Source organism: Pleuronectes platessa, chromosome 2 (genome assembly GCF_947347685.1).
Source record: "Pleuronectes platessa chromosome 2, fPlePla1.1, whole genome shotgun sequence".
Lineage (NCBI taxonomy): Eukaryota > Metazoa > Chordata > Actinopteri > Pleuronectiformes > Pleuronectidae > Pleuronectes > Pleuronectes platessa.
In genome coordinates, this window is record NC_070627.1 from 18,110,852 (window position 1) to 18,131,576 (window position 20,725).

Here is a 20,725-nt window from a genome sequence, read left to right on the forward strand (position 1 = left end):
TGAATAAGCTGAGACGCCTCCGGAGGCAGAGGGCGGATCACCTAAGCCAGATGTTGGGCACCTACAGTATTCATCAATGTCAACAGCTGATCTATGACGTCTTCCAGCACTTTAACTACCTGCTCTGCTGTTCAACGTTTCACACAGCAACAGGCCCATCCTCCTCCAGCTCTGTGTCAGGACCATCTTTAAACACACATGTGGCTTGGTTTGAGCAGGTCTGTGCTTCTTCCTCTTTTCTAGCTTGATCTTGATCTTGATCTGGCTCCTTTCCACCATAACCCTGGGAGATTTCTCTCATTTCAGACTCCTGCAGGAGAGCGATAGTGGAGTCAGACTGTTTGCTGGTTTGCTGCATCTCCCCCTCAGTGTTCTGGGTGGATGCAACATCAACAGTGTGCTCAGACAGCTTCTCCATCTCCTCCTCTGTGACTGAGGCCATCACATGAGGAGTGAGAGGGAGGTCAGTCTGGTTGCTGATTGGTTGCATCTCCTCCTCAGTGTTCTGGGTGGACACAGCATCAACAGTGTCCTCATACAGCTTATTCACCTCCTCCTCTGTGAGGAGTGGAGTCAGTCTGGTTGCTGATTGGCTGCATCTCCTCCTCAGTGTTCTGGGTGGACACAACATCAACAGTGTCCTCAGACAGCTTCTCCATCTCCTCCTCTGTGACTGAGGCCATCACATGAGGAGTGAGAGGGAGGTCAGTCTGGTTGCTGATTGGCTGCATCTCCTCCTCAGTGTTCTGGGTGGACACAGCATCAACAGTGTCCTCATACAGCTTCTCCACCTCCTCCTCTGTGAGGAGTGGAGTCAGTCTGGTTGCTGATTGGCTGCATCTCCTCCTCAGTGTTCTGGGTGGACACAACATTAACAGTGTCCTCATACAGCTTGTCCACCTCCTCCTCTGTGAGGTCTTCACATGAGGAGTGGGGTCAGTCTGGTTGCTGATTGGCTGCATCTCCTCCTCAGTGTTCTGGGTGGACACAACATCAACAGTGTCCTCATACAGCTTCTCCTCCTCCTCCTCTGTGACTGAGGTCTTCCCATGAGGAGTGAGAGTGAGATCAGTCTGGCTGCTGATTGGCTGTGTCTCCTCCTCAGAGTTCTGGGTGGATGAAACATCAACTTCCACCTGTGGCTGCTCTTCAGAGGCACCTATAGACTTTTTTGTTAGCCTGGTCATGACACACGTGTATCGAATTTTGTGAAGATCGGTTAATGTGAACACGTTCCGAGGGTCTCGGGGGGTGCCATACTAACAAAACGTCAGATCGTTAAATTAAAATGCCAGATGATTAAACACATTTAGAAAAAAGCATTACTTTGTTTCATTTAATTAAGGTCTTAAACATCGTCTCAATGGGTTTTCAGAGGCAGAAATAATTTAATAATGTCATGTGTAATTGAGTCATCAGCCAGAGTGGTGACATTGAGCAGCAGAGAGCAGAATGTTCCCTCTGGCTGTTTTTAAACCGTCTCAGGTGGAAACTGCCTGCAGGGATTCCTTAACTTATCACTGGTATCATTTTCACTTCATTTTCATTATTTTTTTCAAAGAGCTAATCCTGAAGAAATGCTTCTTGAGCAGAAGAAAAACCGCGACGCTGAGCCTCTAGGCAGCCCCATGGGGGACTCTGTGGTGAACTTTCACCTCAGCCCCAAAACGACTGCACCACTGAAACTTTTGGATGAAATTAGTAACGCAGCACCTCTTCTCAACCTGCCTGTTCTCTTGTCCTGTGTGAACACTCCGGAGCTACTTCAGGATGAGTCCTTGTCATTAGTGAGTCCTCCTCAAACAGTTCTACAATATGCTGTCACTCATCCTAACTGGTTTATCTGCATTAAAATCGTTGCTCTTCATGCCTTTTTTTTGTGTTTGGGGTCTAGGCTCGGATTTCATCACTTCCCCGGAAATTATTGCATAAGCATGATGGGATTAATGAGCAAATACTTATAATCCCCCTGTCTGAGCCTATGGATGCTGGGGTGGTGGAGGGGCTGAAGCGACTACTGAGACAGGTGCGGGGTGAGCAAAGGGTGTGATGGGGAATTTTCTCTGCTTAAATAGACCACCTTATAAGGTGGATGTGTACTATAGATGATTGTGGAGAGTGAACTATGTCATATGATGTGTGTCACATGATTGGATTGGCACATCTCGAGTTGGGGGCCTGAACTTGCTCGCAAAGATTTACTTGACTGTAGTTATTGTTTCATAGATTGCATGTTCACACAATAAAAGCTCAATATGAAACATTGTTGCAACAAAACAAAGGTGTTTTTACGCTGAAGACTGATTTCTGAAGAGTAAGTGATTCTATGAATGTTGCACCTGAGCCTGTGTCAGTACGATACTGTGAATTAAAATGAAATTGATAAGATATGTGAGGTATGCGTTCCACATAAAGACAGTTTAAGACAAAGGCAGCTGCAAGTCATGACCAAAGACATTTATAAAGAAGTGACCAGGACTCTATTATAGATCAGCTCAATGAAAAGTGTTTATTTTTTATTATCATATAAGATGTAGCTCCAGTTTTTTGAATCCGCTCTGCTGCAGTCTGAGGGGAAGCTGGGTCGTGAGCCAGCCGATCATCTGGCTGCTGTGGTCCACTATGAACGCTCTGTGTGTGAGTCTGTCAACAGCTCCTTTTCTTTGTTGGTCAATCTGAGACCAATCTCGACTGTGTCTCTGTGATGTTTGCCACCTCAGGAGGGGTTTGATTCTGGATGGAATCCTGGGACCACAGAGCAGGATTACACACTGGGAGGGAACATGTGGCCATTTTGAACTGGGGTTTATCTAACCACTGGCTTCTCTTCGGGGTACGTGAGGTGCCCGGAGACAAACACAAAGCCTCAGTGGCCATTAAAACCCAGCTCCATCATGAAGCTTGGTTGTGTTTTTGCCTAGTCTAAACCAAACGTGTCTTATACTGTAAGAATAAAAAACTTTTTGAGAATCACTGCATTAGGAAGCCTGCTCCGTGAGACTTTTCTCTGAGCACACTGCTGCTAGTCAGTCTTTCTGTGGAGAGTCATTTGTGGTGAGAAAATGTTTTTTGCGCTGGGAGCTTTCAGCACATGGTCTACCTTTTGAAGGATATTTTTGACTCCCAAATCTATCTTTCCGACAAATGAAACTGTGGATTTACTAATTGAGTTTTAGGTAACATTTTTGGACGAAATCTTATAAACACAAGAAGAGAGAGGGTGTTTGAGAAAAAAGCAATTCTTGAATTTTTTGCTTAAGTACTTCTCACTCCTGAAACCAGTCTGTTTTGATGCGTTCTCTCTTAGGTCCTTCTTTTCAATAAAAAAAGTTGTTATAGTTTCATTTAAACATTAACATACCACATTACAATACTCCAGGCTACATTGCATTCTGGTTTTGGGGCATTGTCGGAGAAATTAGCATTTTCTACTTGTACGCTGTTTCTTTTTCTCTATAGGCTCATTAATGACTAAAATACCTTTGCTCCTTGTGAAATAGTAACACATACATTTGATATTTTAGATGAATTCTGTTTAGTTTTATCTAATCTCTTCATATGGATTTTGAATATGCAGGTGAACCGTGTGTGGAGAGCTAAGGAGGCAGAATACATTTACTAAAACGAATAAGCTTTTTAATTGATCTGCATTCATATGCAAATAGCTGTTAATAGAGATGAGCCAAAATATCGTGTGGACCTTCAAAAAAAATCAACGTTTCTGGGGAGAAATGTTCGACACTTGCGATAAAAGAAACTTGTTAGATTGTAAACAGTGCGCGTTGAACAGAAGACAGATTCCTGGCCCAGATATCCTCTGTCTACACCGGCCGTTGCCCCCAGAGGCTAATTCCCCATCAGACAATGGTGGATGAGCTTTCGTTTGGCAATATTGATAATGCAATGGAAATAATCTACATTTGGTCTGTTACAAAAAGGCTCTCCACTAAACCCCAAAATGCATGGGCACCATTAGTGAATATGATTAACTTTTTCTGGATGTTTTTCCTTAAAAATAAAATATAACATCCTGAACAGTAGAAGGAGAAGGAAACTGCACCCCCATCATCCGCGGATCCTTTTGATTACCTCCACCAGCAGCTGCAATATTAAGTTTAACAAAGACATAGTGAGCTGTGAGTAATTGTGAAGGAAACTGCTTTTTAAAAGTGCATTATTGGCTTTCTGAAAATACCAACACTGTTCCTAATTAAGTCACTCGATTACAACTAATGTCAAAATATTTTGATTAGTGGATTTAAAATCAATTAAGTATTTCCAAACTGGCTGGGAAAACATCACATATATTGCCCTGTCACCTGCCTGACAGGGCATTTGTCTGTTTTTGCATAATTGCTTCCAGAAAGGCGATATTTTTGGACAGCATGACGCAAGTAAGCACAAACACAGTAATTAGTGCTTAGAAAACTGCAGGAAGCCAAGAGAAGAGGACGTAGAAGGAGGAAAAGGGACATTTGAAACCCCTATGTTGTTATTAATGTCACCGGCTGCACAAAGCATTGATCAACTCCAGGTCCATTGCAATAGCATTTAAAGGAGATATCCAGTGTTTTGCAGGCCTTTATTATTGGTCACTCACACAACAAGCTAAGCTAAGCTAAGATGTTCAGAATTAAGCCTGATAGGTTTGTGTTTCTTGGGAACTGCCACCAGATTTGGATAATTTTGCCGCACTCTACATCTCCTCCCAACAATATTGTTAGTGTTTGTAATAATTCATTTCTCTGTGTTCATTATTTAGAATTTTGAACTGTTGATCAGAGTTTTGTTTGTTACAGAACTAATTTGTGATTGAACGCTCAAATGTAAAATGTCATTAACCCTGATGAATAAAATAGCACTTAAACCATTAGGGGTAAATTCACAGAAAAGCACAAGGAAAAAGAACAGTACCAAGAATATTATTACTTACTGTTTTTCATAACCCCCTTTACACTGCCCTTACACTTGATACTGTATGTGGAACATGTGCAAAACACTTTTTATTACATACTTATATTTTAATACTGCAGGTACTCAAGGTAAAATAGCTCCTCTGGGTCTTCTTCCTCTTTTTCCTGTGTTTATTCTTTTTCATCCTCTGGCCCTGATTCTTCCAACCCACTCCCTGGAACATCTGCAATAACGTGCTCACCCACACTAAACAGCGAGCTCCTAAAATACATGAATCATCCTGGAAAGGACAGGGGCGTGTATGTAGATGTGTGTGTGTCTTTATCTCTGTTTATTGGTTGCTCAGTGACATATGAGAAAATAATTTGTTTTCATATGGGCCTGTTGGTGTGTGCGTCTCAGAGAAAGATTGTGTTAGTGAGTGTGTAGGTGTGTGTGTGTGTGTGTGTGTGTGTGTGTGTGTATGTGTGTGTCTCTGATCATGAGCTGCAGGGCTGTGTGGGCAGAAGCATCCTGTGCCTGGATAAATTGATTTCCAGAATCCAGATGCTAGGTGTGCGCTGCATGCCTCTGCAGCCATTTATGAACGGAGGTAAAATGGTTTATAGCTGTGTGTGTGATGTGTATGGGAGAGTGAGTGAGAGGGAAAGAGAGAGACAGGGAAAATGACAGACAATGTACAGTGATACTGGAAAAACGGATGTCTCTGTTTCCATCTTGAAAATTTTTACAACTGTAGTTTTACACATTGATAAAGTGATGACGGGAAGTGAATTATCTCTTGATGGAACCAATATTGTGCAGGATACACTCATGACTAGAAGTGTTAATTTGCATTTAATTTGTGTGTACATGCTATTAGGTCCCTTGTTTATCCATAACAATGAAAGAGAGTGAGAGCACACACACACACACACACACACACACACACACACACACACACACACACACACACACACACACACACACACACACACACACACACACACACTGACTTTGGGAATCACTCTTATCCAAAAATGACAAACCCATCACCTTCTTGGCAGGCAGCTGCACCAGTTTAGCATCTTTATTACTATGGGATTTAAAGAGCAGGTCTTAGCTGCATACAACAGGCTAATGATGGATGGTTGCCATTACATCTGTATGTAACCCCCCCTGTAATTAATATTGACTTTAAATCAGCCTGCATGAACACATTGTAATTGGTAACTGCGTTTCTTTTTCTTAAAATGTCCTGTGCTTTCTCATTTCACGACACAAAACCACCCGATTCCAGACAATGGGGTGAAAAGATAGTTACAGGTTTCAAATATTTACAACTTAAACTCCAGATCCATTTGGATTTAATATAAGTGGTAGAATGTACAATTACAGCTAAGTGAGTATAAATGGCTCTGTGAGTCTAAACTTGTCTGCACCATTACAGAGCTGAATGGGTTGTTCTGGACGCTGTCCAGTGCGTAGTGCTGAAATCCTCTCATTTTCTCCTACATTCCAGAGTAGCTCTTTCCAACCCCTTTTGGCTTGTGACCCACCGAAACAAAGCTGTATCCACCAGAGACCTTCTTGTCACAGACTCAGAGAATGGTCCAGGCAACTTTTCTCAGTCACATAAACTTGAAGAAAAGTTTTTAGAATTGCGATGAAGCAAAATCTACTTATACCCCTTGAGAAAAAGGACAACTGCAATAAAGTTTGGTTATACAGTATGTAATTTAAATATGTTATTTACCATTTTTACCATCTAGACGCACCTTAAATTTATTACACCAATTACAAACTGTGACACACAATTGAATTATGTTATTTTATCAAAATGATCAAGTAATATAGTAATATAAATTGCTAGCTTTACTGAATTTTTATTTAATTTAATAAATTTATGTGTTATCAATTGAAGTGATTTTTTAAGTTGGGTTACAATGTTCTACTTTAACTGTCCCAACTATCATGTTATACTGATATTTATTTCATTTTGATTCAACGCTCCACATTAAGTCTTAAAATGATATAGCATCCGTGCGTAAATGAGAGAGAGAGAGAGAGAGAGAGAGAGAGAGAGAGAGAGAGAGAGAGAGAGAGAGAGAGAGAGAGAGAGAGAGAGAGAGAGAGAGAGAGACAGGGCATCAGGGTTGCCAGCACTTGAGAGTATAAGTCCGTGCAGTGGGAGGAGAGTGGGTGGGTTTGATCGTATCTTCTGCTGAAGGCGCACACTGAAGACAAAGCACAGAGCTCAGCCCTCCTCTCCATGTGATGTTCAGCTGAAGGCGCAACATCTTACATACTGACTCTGTTATTCAGATTTATCTTCATTATATTTAAGCTGCATGGGCCGTTAAAGACATTTCCCCTCTGCCTCTCTGCGGGTGCTCACTCCTTCAGTGCCTCCCTCCTCAGACAGCTTCAACATTTGTGAAGTGGCTGCCTCACCCGGTCGGACCAGAGACCGCCTGGTCTCTGATCTGGTCTGCGGAGGCACCGGAGACTCGACGCGCTCCGTCGGCGCCAGGCTGTGCGCCTCCCGGATCAGACCCGAGCCGCTGCGCGCTCTCGCCATGGAGATGATGGAGGGGGACGTTATCGACAAGCTGGAGGACATGGCATCGGTGTACGACTTCGATCCGATCACCGGCAACATCCCCGCCACCAAAGTAGAAATCACCGTCTCCTGCAGGTGAGTTGTGTGAGCCTTTGAGGAGCTGAGGGAGCGCACAGGGCAGTCAGCAAAGTTCTGTGCGAAGGCTGCGTGCGTGGTGGCAAAGTTGTGGCAGCGCCCCACCCTTTGTGTGGGGTGTAGTTTTTTCAGGGAGAGCATGATCTATAATAAACTCAATCTATCAAATAAATGTAAAAAGCATATTACGTAGAGGAAAAGCAGCAGTTCTATTCATCAAGAAAGTTGTTAAATCATTTTTTTTTGCCAGCAAGACAAAAAGCTTTATGTTCATTTGTGTGCATGATGTGCAGATTCGTACATTGATGCATGTGTGCAGGCATTTTCTATTGATTCTTGTCAAATATAAATGGAAAAAAAGACGTGTGTGTACTTTGAAATGCGAACTCTTATTATTGGATAAGATCAAGCTCATCTGTATGGTGAGTCAACGTACATTTAAACCTGAGTGGTTTTTGTGGTGATATGCACGCTGCTGCTATATGTGAAGCACGCTGTAGTGTAACCACTGTCTGCTCTCAGCACTTTCACAGCACTGAGAGCCTCCTCCCTACCTCTGCTGAATTCTTTACAAAGTGCTGGATGTTAAAGATTCAAAGGTTTGCATCATATTCACACAGTGGGCTGCGTCCCTGGCCTCAATCTTACTCTCATTCTTTATTATTTTTTCATTCAAAGGTTTATTAGTTTTTTTCATTCAAAGAAATCTGCCTGCATCCAATCAATGTCACCACAGAACTGTCACTCCTCTTACCATCAGGGAAGGTTTTGAAGTCAAGGCTTCTCGCATCTCTCCCACACACACACAAACATTCCAGTGCTGGCATGTGTAAGCATCCCATACACACACACACACACACACACACACACACACACACACACACACACACACACACACACACACACACACACACACACACACACACACACACACACACACGTCGTTCTGCTCTCTGATGCTGGGTTTTAGGTTGGTGAGCCATCAGAGCAGCTATAACAAGCTGTGTGTGCATTATTGATGGGCTTTCTGACGTTCAGAGAAGCTCGCTGCCACATCTCTCAGCTAAATGTTTGATAAAAAAGGGGAAGGGAACCCTGGTTAGAAACGACTGTCTTTCAATTCACTGCATAAACTGCTCGTGTGGGAAATGGTGGGCGACAGTGGAGAATCCATTAAGGTGGAGTGAGGATGGTGATGATGAGCAAAGTGTTGTCGCCAGAACCCTGCATTGTTTTGGATTTTGCGTTGTCATTTTTATTTCCAGCTTGTATAGATGAGGCGATTGGGATTATATGCCTCAGTGACATGCAATTAAACACTATTCAGGTTAATGATGAGTCCTATTCTGGGAACACCCTGCATTTATGCAAATTTGTCATCTGACAACGCATGTGTATCTATGTGTCTTTGTGTGTGTGTGTGTGTGTGTGTGTGTTTGTGCTGAAAAACATATTACAGATGCAGATGCCTCCAACCAGAAAGAAGAGAAGTTTGAAGACGGAAACATTGATCACAGGGGAAGGGTCGATGCTTTTCCCTCCTGCTTCTCTGTAGCTTGTGTGTGTTTGTGTGTGTGTGTGTTAGAGGGAGAGAGGGTGTTCATGAGTGAGGATAGGGAGAAAGAGAGCAAGAGAGGCTGTGAGTTTGTCCTGTAAAAGTATACATTTCGTCAGATTCACACTTTCAGCTAAATGCAACTGATTATAATGGGATTAGTATGTGACACGCCCTGAACAATAAGGGGGGGTGTTTACTGGGATCATGCTTGACATAAGTGCGCAGCCTGATGAGCCACAAATACTCCTTAAGTGTGCAAAAGGTTGCTTTCATAACCCTTTACTCAAAATCTCATAAATACACTTAAGTTCCTGTTGTGTTTTAATAAATGTTTGATACTAGGCCACTGGGTCAGTCCCTCCCCAAGCAGAATAAATCAACAGTTAAGTCTGTCTGTCAAAATTCAAACACTTCTAATAGCAGTTCAAGGATTCCCAACTCCTCTCGATCCTTTGTACAGATGTTGTGTGAGTCACGTCCCTATTCAAGATAAAGAGGTTCCCCATTGAGTCTTCTTTGCTTTTCCTCCCTTTGTCCCCAATGCAGAGCGCACGCACCCTCGAAAAACCTTCAAATCATGGTGATAGTTGTTCCCTCCGGGCTAATACCCCTTATTACACAATACAACCCCCGTGCTTTTGACAGCATGTTATTATCAGAAGAGGGGTGGGTGGGAGCTGGATCAGTAAAATAGGGGGGGAAATGATAGGAATTGGTTTATCTTTGAGTCAGCAAGGGCGAGTGAGCGATGCAGTGGCAGGATGTTGCAACCAGTGTTTAGCGAAGAATATATTCATATGGAGTTACTCAGAATTTCAGGATTTGTATCCCCTGCACTGCCAACATGGGAGGTCACGGGTAAGCCTCGCCGAGTTTGAGCTGCCTGACCTCAACCATACTGTCTAATATATGAGCAAGCAACAAGAACAAGTCTTTGTTACACGTCATTAACTATGTTCATGTTTACCTTCACCTTCACATTGTTTGTTGCTTGGTTTGTATGTTGGTTTTGAAGGATGCGGTATTGTTCAGGGAAGAACCAATTTAATTTTGGTGCAGATTGATTGAATACAAGGGGACTGTTGGGACTTGGCTGTGGTATGCACTCTACTGAATGCTCGTTCTTTGCAGCACGTTGGTTTTGTTGGAAAGCCTGGCCTTCGGGAGATGTGTCAGAAATAGAAAATTGGAGAAACTGTTTGAAACAAGAGCAAGAAAAGGATTTGTTTTTTATTTTTTAGTCCAAAATCCAACCTGTGGTTTTTCTTAAACTGCTGTTCATACTCCCACTGGGCTTGTCATTCAATGGTCTTGATCCTGGAAGAGAAATGAAGAACGGAGGGTATGACTGGCATGCGGACAGGAGAGCAGAGGTGTTAATCCTACAGCAACAATGCCCCCAGCCGCGGCATTCCGTTTAAGCGCTTTGTTCAATCCCTCCATTATCATTCAGGTGTGAGTCGAAGTCTGCTCTCCTATTCCTGCCCCTAGTCAATTCAAACAATATAAAGAAGTACTTATGTGTCTAATGTGGTCACCATCTCCAGTCAGCTGCGGAAAGAGAGTGTCTGGCTCGTGAATTGAAGACTATGGGTCAATGGAGGAGCCCCAGCTGCTGAGAGTGATATTGATAAGCAATCACCTTACCTGGCAGTCTGGCTTCCTGTGTTTTCTGTAAGCCTGCACAGCCAGTGTCAGAAATCCACAGGCTTTCCCTCCTCTCGGTTCTACCTCAGTTTCTGTAGCCAGGATTTCACTTTCATCCATGACTGCACCTCGCCCCCGGTTTGTGCATCTCCTGATTTATCGTTACATTTGAGTCGCAGTGGAAAGCTTCTGGTTCCCTTAACAAGAAATCATCTCCGTAGAAAACCAGAAGGACAATTAACAACAGTCGCCATTGTGGTGACAGTTTTTTCAGAATCCAATAAGACTACTCCAGCCATCTGGATGTGAATACATTCTGTCTTCTGCATGATGAACAAGCTGTCCAGCTGTTTTCCATTTTTTCGACTCCTGTCATATGTCATAGCTTTGTGCGACACTTTTCACATGAAAACTAGAGAAAGTAACAGTCAAATAAAGAGTTATCTCTGATAATAGATGATATCATTAGCAAGGGAATAAATGTCGTTTTGAGTTGGATCTGATTTTGTGCACAGTTAGGTTCAGGAACATTACCATAAGTCCTGGAGACTGGGAAGTGTAATGTCACTGCAGAAGACCACAGACTGTGTTCTACACGTGTCCTCAGTTAAATGAAATGAGGTTCATTATTTGTTTTACTGCCTGGTGTATGGGGACTTAAGGGATGTTCTTTTAAGGGAAAAAATGTCCTCCATTAATTCTGATTTCTTTTGGTTGGATGATCTTGTGCTTCCGGAAGGAAAGTTTTATTGTGGCAGATATTACTTGCAAGGCTTGGGAAAGAGGGCCGAGGTTTTTTCGTGCAAGACTAAGCTGTAAAATAATTGATGAGCGCTGCAACTCATCTTTTGGTGTTTTATAAACCCCCAAGGGATGGATGTTTCTGTATGCATGACACAAAAATAAAAGAATCAATCAATCAATCATTCAATAAAAAGTGAGCAAATACCATAACATGGGGCTTTTTGTTACAAGTCAAGAGCTGGAAGTGAACAGCAGGGATCCATCCTTGGATCGTATCCAGATTGCATTTGGATGGAGTTCACTTCAAGCAATTATGTGGCACTTCTGGCCTTTTTGTGGCCAAGACTAAATGGATGTGAGCCCAAAATGGTCCACTTGTGAAACAGGATTTTTTTGTAGGCCTTTTTATAATCTGGATGTGAGATTGGCCCAAATAGCACAACATTTATTTGGGCCACCTTTGGCCCCTTTGGTTGATATGTGGTATTACTGTGGCTGACTATGGCCCCGGATGGCAAACAGGAGCGAACCGCCCAAGTGCCGTCATTCCACGCTATATGTGTGTTAGTGTAATAGTGTGGGTCAAATCGGGGCCAAAGCAATTTCACTACGAGGATAGCAGTCATTAGGGCATTACCAGGTCAATACATCTGACAGGTAATGGGTGTGAGCCCTTCTAAGGACTTATATTTGAGCAGTAGAGTTTTAAAAATCAATAAGAAAATGTATAGGGGGTCAGTGAAGGGAGGCGAGCACAGAGGTGACGTGGTCAAGCACCTGCTCGCACAAAGGTGACAGAGCGATCACATGAGAGAAGCATTGGATTGTTCTTTTCTTGACTTTGTCATACCTCATCATAGAAATAAGGTGAAGATTGATTAGTCTACGTGAAAACATATATCAGAAATAGACCTAACAGTGGGGATATCGATGTGTCCACAGTGCAGATATTGTTGTTAGGATTGAATTCCTCATCTAAATGTCTGGATGCTCCGCATTTGCACCATCTGATACAGCTTCCTCTCCAGATCCGGGAGAGATACGACAGCATCTCACCCAGCGTAGCAAAGCCTGAGGGAGTTCCGACGCCAACACTTATCTGAGGCTGACGTCCGTCTCACTCTGTCACATTACGTCTGGGTGCGAGCACATTTTGGGGATGTTATGTGCAGCACCACATGCTTCATCACAGCTAATTAACCGTAACCAGAATGTGTTGGATGAAACCCGAGCATAATTATCCTGCAGACGACCCACCCAACACAGAAAGTATGATAAACCTCTCTCTGTCTCTCTGCTGACAGTAGTTCTGTCGCACAACACAGTGGGCACGCCGCCTGACATCCCACATCCTTACTGACTTTACCTGGTTAGGGGAAATTAGGTGTGGAGAGAGATGGAGGCGGGAAGGGAGGGTGCACGGTGAGGGAGCAGATAAACAAAGACAGACTGAGATGAGAAACATATTGAGGTGGTCATGCTCGTCAGTGCACAGCGACTAGAGGCCATGGAAGTGAGTTCATTAAGAAATGCAAATGCGAGCTTCAAGAGGAAGTCGGAATCTACAGACGGAGAGATTTAGTTTAACTATCTCCAGCAGCTCAGAGGCTGCAGGTGCGTCTCAGTCAATGTGATGCAACAATCGTGAGAAATGTGAGCAGGGCAGCGAACCAGAGGAAATAAGGAGAATGAGACTTTCAAAATAAACCCAGGTTGCCCAGGGATAGCTCTAATGATGATTGATTTTCTTTGGCCACATGGGGGCAGCGGAAACAAGTTGTGAACACAGCGCTGACTATCATCACTTTTTAATTTGCTACAGCGGCCTTGTTAGCGAACAGTGGCTTACATTTGCAGAAGTTATGCAGCAACATGGTCATTCATTTAGAAATGTAAATCCAACATTCACTCTCTTTCAGCTCTGCTCCAGTTTGTTTGGCACTTTAGCTGCCAAGTGTTTTTCAGCAGTCAGTCTCTAAGTCCATCTGTTTGCTGCTGAGTGGAGCGTTTACAGTGGGTTTTACAGATTTGAGCTGAAAACAGCTGCTCGCTGTGGCAAGAAAAAATGATGCTATGAGAAAAACCCACTGTAAAACTCTGTCCTGTCAAGAGGACACAAGCTGCAGACCAGGAACTTCTCCACCAGGACTTACTTACTTCACGTGGTCATTTGATACATTTTTTTAGTAAAGTTTTTTCATTTGAGAACACGAACAGCTCAGATCTGTAGATCCTTACATATCTGGTAAGCTATAATCGCTCAAACCCAATACGTTCGATAGAGATTCTAAGGGACTAACTGGAAGTATAGTAAATCGCCTAAAAACATGAAGATGGCAGAGATATGGGAACTATGTAATAACTATAGTAAGAAGTGATTAAATAACTGCTCTTTTATGTGAAAACCATTATTAAAGAGAAGAATATAGAAATCAATCTTCACCTGAGCTTTATAGGGGACCTCTGAGAAAATATTGGGTTTACCTTCATGTGAATATCTGGTCTGCAAATGCAATAACATTCGAAGATTTCAAACCCAATATGCCAGATGATTCCCAATTTAAAGTCTCACTCCAGTAGCCTATTACACCCCCATTTTCTTTTGTTCCTCAAATGACATATTCAAAAGGTTTGTCATGTAAATCTTCCCCTCATGAACTTAAAATGGTTTAAATGTAACCCTACACCTTCCTTCCTAATTTCACGACTGGGATATTTGAATATGCTAATATGGCCCCAGTGTAGGAGCTAGAGTGGGAAACCTGACCCGAGCCTGCTGGTTCTTGTCAGTTCTGGGTCACATCAGCTGGGCTATCAACTTGATTTATTTTTGCCCATAATGGGGGGAATCATTTGGCTCAGGTCTGGCTTGGACACAGATTGCCTGTGTCCCGTTCAGGTCAGCTCATTTAGCTTTTTAACAAGTTCGGTTGGGTTTAGACAGAAAATTGCGCTCCGAGCTTCACTCTAGTAGGAGCCTCTTCCAGCTTCTGAGCAATTTGACCAGACTGGATTCTTAGGTTTGTGACATCACAAATCCTGGTGGTTTCAATCGGTTTTCTTTTTTTCAGACTGCAGTGTTAACGTATAAATACTAAACCATGGTGCTTATATTGCCAAGAAGTATGTCTTTTATGACAAAAAAGACACAAGGGAGACATGTCAATATCTTTAAAATGTTTGATTTTTACCAGAGGGGGACTTTAAAGGAATGACCCTTTTGTGTGACCTCGGCCATCATCCTTTGCTGAAGGAACAAAACTCAAACTAATGCTACACATTAATATTTATTTCTGGGATTTTCTTATGAATAAAAAAGGGTTTTAGCTGCTTTAAAGGAAGTTACATTTCTCACTACAGAACAACTGGGACAACACTTGAAAATAAAACACTAAAACTTGTTATTCTTAAAAGAAATTTGAAAATAAATATATATATATATATATATTCAATGGCAATACTGTAATACTTTTAGAATGTAAGAGAGGTATTAGCTGTGTCATCAGTGTAAACATGCAGCAACAGCACAGGACTTCCAATATGGTGCAGCATGTGTGTTTGTGTGTGAAGTCAGCTGTGAGTAGGTTTGGGAGCAGACGGGCAAAAGTTAGCTCCAAGGACCACGGCCCATCCGCACCACTGAAGACTTCTCTCTCACTCTGACCTTCTCCCACACAGAGCCGGCCTCTTGGGGGCCATTACCCAAACTCTGGTGGTGGCAGCTCACCACCTTTCTGTTTCAACTCCTCTGCCTCGTCGGCAGGTCTGTTTGGCCGATGACCAGGAGACAGCTTTGTGGTCACTGGTGTGTGTGTGTATGTGTGTGTGTGTGTGTGTGTGTGTGTGTGTGTGTGTGTGTGTGTGTGTGTGCAGTCAGCTACACCAATGTGGTGCATTTGTGAGACAAATTAAAAGACTTTATGAAGCTCAGAAGCGGGTCCTATTAAAAATGCATGAGTTGCTGTTTCTGCTTAGAATTTTTTTTCTCTTTCTGCCCACAAGCTCCACAGGAAGCATGTTGTATGTTGGCGTGTCAGTGCTGAGCATTTACAGCATGAAGCACGCTCTCCTCCTGACCTGGCAGAACCAGTCAATTCTCTTCTACCCTCTTACCTGCTCACATCTTGGATGAGTGCACACAGAAAACATACTTTCTCAGCACATTTATTATCTTCCACAGCTCACTGCTGCTTTTTGCCTGAATATAAATTCCTTTATTTCCCTCGCCTTCTGTGCACAGATAGACAGACTGTGACTAATGCTTTTCTCTAAATCAATAAAGTGGACTCTGGGCATGTTGAAAAGATTAAATGTGCACATGTCAAGCACTCATATCCGCCTTTCAAATTAAATATTTTCCTTTCGCGAATTTTTTTTTTTCTTTGGCTACCATGATACTATGCTGATTTTGATCCGTCACTCCTCACCAACACCACATAATCCTCCACAGCCCCGACAGCAGCACTGTTCAGGCGTCAGCATCTGCCCACAGCGATGACTATAATCAGCTCTGTCAGCTCTGCTGCTGAGAACGAACTGTCTCCTTCCTGTAGCCATCAGACTTTTCCATCGCTCATTCTGGTATCAAGCTGTTGTCTCATATAGTTCTTACGCCTGGCGAGGCTGCGGTCGACACCCACTGAACGTAAGTGATGTTAAGTCCAGAGGAAGAAGGGCACGATCGCCACAAGTGTTAATGATGGCTCGCTGTCACGCTGTCTGCTGCGGCTGAGAGGCTGGAGAGGAGCTTTGATCTCTGCTCTCTGGCTGACAGGCCCAATGGCTGATTGGCAAGAGCGGAGGAGTCATGGGGAGACAAAGTCAAATTTATCAGTGAAGAAATGGGGTTGATGGAGGACGACCTGAACATGCCCTCTCTCTTTCGCCGTGTCCTCAATAGCTGAGAGGACAGTGAACAGATCAGAAGGCGAGGAATTAATTATCGGTTTCATCTTTGGACAGAGGGCTGAGGCTGATGTCTGGTGCCATGAAATATAAACTTTGCTTCGAAGCCAAGGTCAAAGATTGTCGAGGCATCAGCCAGTTCAGTTTCATCGGAGGATCATAAATACAAGCAAAGTTAAAGGGATAGTTCACCCAGAAATGAAAATTCACTCATTATGTACTCACCACTATGCCAATGGGACTCCAACACTACTGGAGTCTCAGAAGTAAACTTTGCTAGGCAGAATGAAGTAACTGGTGACCAAAGCTTCAGATGTAATAAAACAACAGAAAAAACACAACATGCCTCCATGCTGCTCCTGTGGTGTCATCCAAGTGCCTGTAAACCCTGACATTTATATTCGACTCGATACATGGTCTTTTACACAAGGTTTAAATTGTTAAGGGCCCAAAGAAGTGCAGTGTCGACAAATAGTATGATTTGGAAAACGTAAAACATTCAATATTAATCTAATCTATATAAACAGACCTCCTTGCAATCAGTGGGGGTGTGGCTTCACAGGCAGTCTGTGGAAGCGAATTGCATCCTTCTTCTTCTACGTCCTCAGTTAAATTACATTCGATGATTCAATATTTGTTTTATTTCACCAAATCGAAATGAATCAGGCATTCACACGTGTTGATCTCCATCATGTCAATAACATTCATTCAATCACAATACATCATTGCTCTTTTCAAGCCCCCTCCATCAGGAGTGTAAGTGACACCTTAGATGTGATTGACATTAAATAAAAATGATCTGGTTCTCCTTTTATTTAAAAAAACAAACTAAACTTAAAAAAGACGAAATCCCCAAATCTGAGGAAAACTTGAAAAATGTGACATTATTAACAACCCATATTCTGATTGGTTAGATGTTTACATGTCGGAAGCTAAAACCTTCAAAACCCAACCCTAAAAGCCACAATATCACTCAGCTAAATATCTACACTGATGTGAAACTTGCATTTAGGCAAAAAAATTCAGAAAACCTGCAAATTAACACATGAATAAAATGTGTGTAGTGGCGAAGGCCTTAAATCTTCCCTCAGGTCATGATGATGATTTATACATGATTTATCTTAATGTGAGGAATCCTGGGTCACCTGAATCATTTTTCTGACCGGGGTCTGACGTCATTTTCGCAGCTACTTCACAAGCATTTGAAAAAAGTAACAGTGGACTGAGGAACTGCTGTCAGACCAAAGAGTTGTTTTTTATTTAATTGCATGACTGGATTCATTTGACAGAACAAAGATAAGAGGCCACACCTCTGCAGGCACTCAACGTAACAGCGTTCGCCGCAATAGCAATTTTCTCTTAAAGGATGAGCAGATGAACAATGAACTGGCAGACTGGAGGTGGCGTCTCTGAATTAACACCAACCAGCTTCCTTATTGTTTGGTTTGTTGTTGTGAAGATTTCAGGGCAGGTTTCACTGAAGGAAGCCCGTGCAAAAAGGACACATACTGTCATGTGAAAAAAAATCATTAAATATTCTAAATTGCAGTGCTCTATACTTTGTTCTGCAATAAGTCAATGTTAGCTCTCTTAATATGTGTAATACGTCTGAAGTTGCATATAAGAACCCTGTCCAGCAGTGGTTGATCACTGGGTGATCCCTCTTTCAAGTGGTGACTATCTCCAAAGTCATCTCAAACATTCACCTGCCAGACATTACTTTTCTTTTCTCAAATATGAAGCATACAGGGCATTAAAGCTGAGCATCAGAACCTCCTGATAAACAAGACAGGTGGAGGATCGGTCATTTTTCTGCGCGAGCTAAACCATTGTGCAGCAGTGGAAGCATCTGTCCGCAGCAGTACAGGGAGCTTAATAGCTTTCAGTCAGAGCTATTGAGGAGAGTGAGTCGCAGCTGTGGACATCCACCATCACCTGGCAATTAGAGCGACGGGTCTTTTCCACCCTGCCCAGGACCCCGTCCACGAGGGCGGATGCATCCTAATCGAATGCTGAGATCTAATTTGTTCTGAGCGGCTGTGAACACAGGTAATTGGAGACTTCCAGCCGCTGGTGGAGCAACAGCAAGAATATTTATAAGTAAAAAAAGACTTTCAAGATAAAGTCTTGTTTTGGGGACACACAGCCGTCATTTGGCTGTTTCCCCCCAAAAAATATCTCGTATTCCAGAATTCACAACATTCTTATTTGCACAATTATTCTCTGCATGGTGCTATTGTGAATCTGTGGTGCTTCAAATCAGAAATAATATCCGGTGTGTTTCTTTCCGTTGATTGAAGCAATGAGCGGAAACATCAAGCTCGCTGCACCAAAGTCCCCCGAGCTCTTCACCAATAAATCTATCATGTATCCAATTTAACCACATCGAAGTCGCACAATGATCATTTGAGGCATCGCTGGAGCAGCTGGAGCTTTATTTGTCTGCATTTAATTCGAAATGACAAGAATTTTTTTGAACTGTGTCAGCCGATTTCTTGACACCTCTCAGCAAAAGCTCAAGATAATGACAGTGTTATTAATTCAATACTTTTTATTCTTCAGCCGAGACTGAGAGATGAATGAAATCACTCCAATGCCGCCACTGTTTACAATGACAGTTTCACCCACTGCGGGCCATTCAGCATCTTGTACTGACTGATGCTGGATTGAGTTCACTCGTCGCCGTGGATGTGATATCCTTTGCTTATTCCGAGCTCGTGGTGCTATTTCGGCTCTGGCTCGCAGCCTCTGAGCCACAGGATGGGCCAACTGGGCGAGATGGTCCTGTGTGGTGCGGCAAAGCTGGAAATGAAGAGTGTGTGGGTGAGGTGACTGGATTTGATTATGGAGCTACCAACACCCTGAGGGGAAACAGATAATGGATGAGTGAAAAAATGTTGATGTGTGTGTGTGTGTGTGTGTGTGTGTGTGTGTGTGTGTCTGTGTGTGTGTGTGTGAGTGTGTGTGTGTGTGTGTGTGTGTGTGTGTGTGTGTGTCTGTGTGTGTCAGTGCACAGCTTGTCCTCCTGGCTGGCTTCATAAGGCTGTGATTGCATTTATGATGGTTGAGGACAATTACTTGTTGTGGATTTGAATTCAAACAAACGACTTTAACGTTGCCTGTATATATATTTTTCTGTGAAGTCCCAAAACAAATCTTATCCTTCAAATCCCTTTTAATGTGTTTCTTTCTCGCAGTACCAGGAAGTCATTATGAACCTTCGAAATGCCACTTGTCTTTATTTAGAGCCTCTGTGGTTTATAGTAATATTGCAGTTATAATTGGAAAGATTGCCATAAGGCTTTATACATACATTCATGATTCAATGGTGGATAAACAACTGGGAAAAGCAGGCAACTGGTCGTTGGCCCCAAATACCAAGTCAGATTTACATATAAGATGGATGAGAGAATATCAGAAATTATTTAAAACATATAAATGGATAATAATACAGTGTCACCACCATAGGCACCTGAGCAATGGAAGAGGAATTATGTTTTTGTATACCCTGCTTTAGTCTTTATAAAGATAAAGTTATCATTATACAATCCCTGCAATGAAGGGATTCGATTTTAGCAGGATATCAATGATCATTTTACTAGTTTTAGCAGATGAAAAAAAAGGTGTAATAAGATATTAGACACTTTTAGAACACAATCAAGATAAGACATGTTATCTGTCTTGGTCCACTGAATACTTTCCAGCTTATTTCAATAAATTAGGTTAAAGTAGCCCTGCACTGATTTGTGAGTCAGACGGATATTCCCCAGCCGGCCCACTGACACTGCTGTGCATGTTCCCACTTCTCTCACACAGGGAAAAAACTATTCCTAACTGATAATGTGTCTGTGTGACAAGAGGACACTGGCAACGCCCGAGAACACAAGACAGTAGCAGTTGCACCGAGCAGCAGCAGCAGCAGCAGCAAGTTCTTCACATCATTAAAAGTAAAGTGGAGAATATCCCACATCTGTTTATAATGGATTGGATTCCAACAGATGTTGCTCAGACAGGTCAGCAGCTCCTCTGGCTGCAGCGTCTCACCCTCTCCTCTCATGCAGTCAGGTGCAGTTTACAAAATGTATGTCTAACATTATTTAATCTAATGACTATCAAGTTATTTTCTATATTCACATCAAATCTAAAATGACAGATAACTCTTAATTAAATCTCACTCTTAGGTTGAACTTATGTCATAAAGTTAAATTAACATGAATATGTTATTTAATTAAATTAATTAAGTATTTTAGGCAAAGCTAGTTAGTTTATTTGTGAGAACG

General features: G+C 42.5%; 1 protein-coding gene across 1 annotated transcript in view; it reads left to right on the top strand.

Moving 5' to 3' along the window:
* The first annotated feature begins 7,481 nt into the window (after nucleotides 1–7,481).
* Nucleotides 7,482–20,725, top strand: part of cpne5b (copine Vb) — a 95,557-nt gene continuing 82,313 nt past the window's right edge. The window contains exon 1 of the mRNA XM_053440550.1: nucleotides 7,482–7,591. Within this exon, the coding sequence (XP_053296525.1) occupies nucleotides 7,482–7,591 (110 nt within the window). The remainder of the gene's footprint in view (nucleotides 7,592–20,725) is intronic.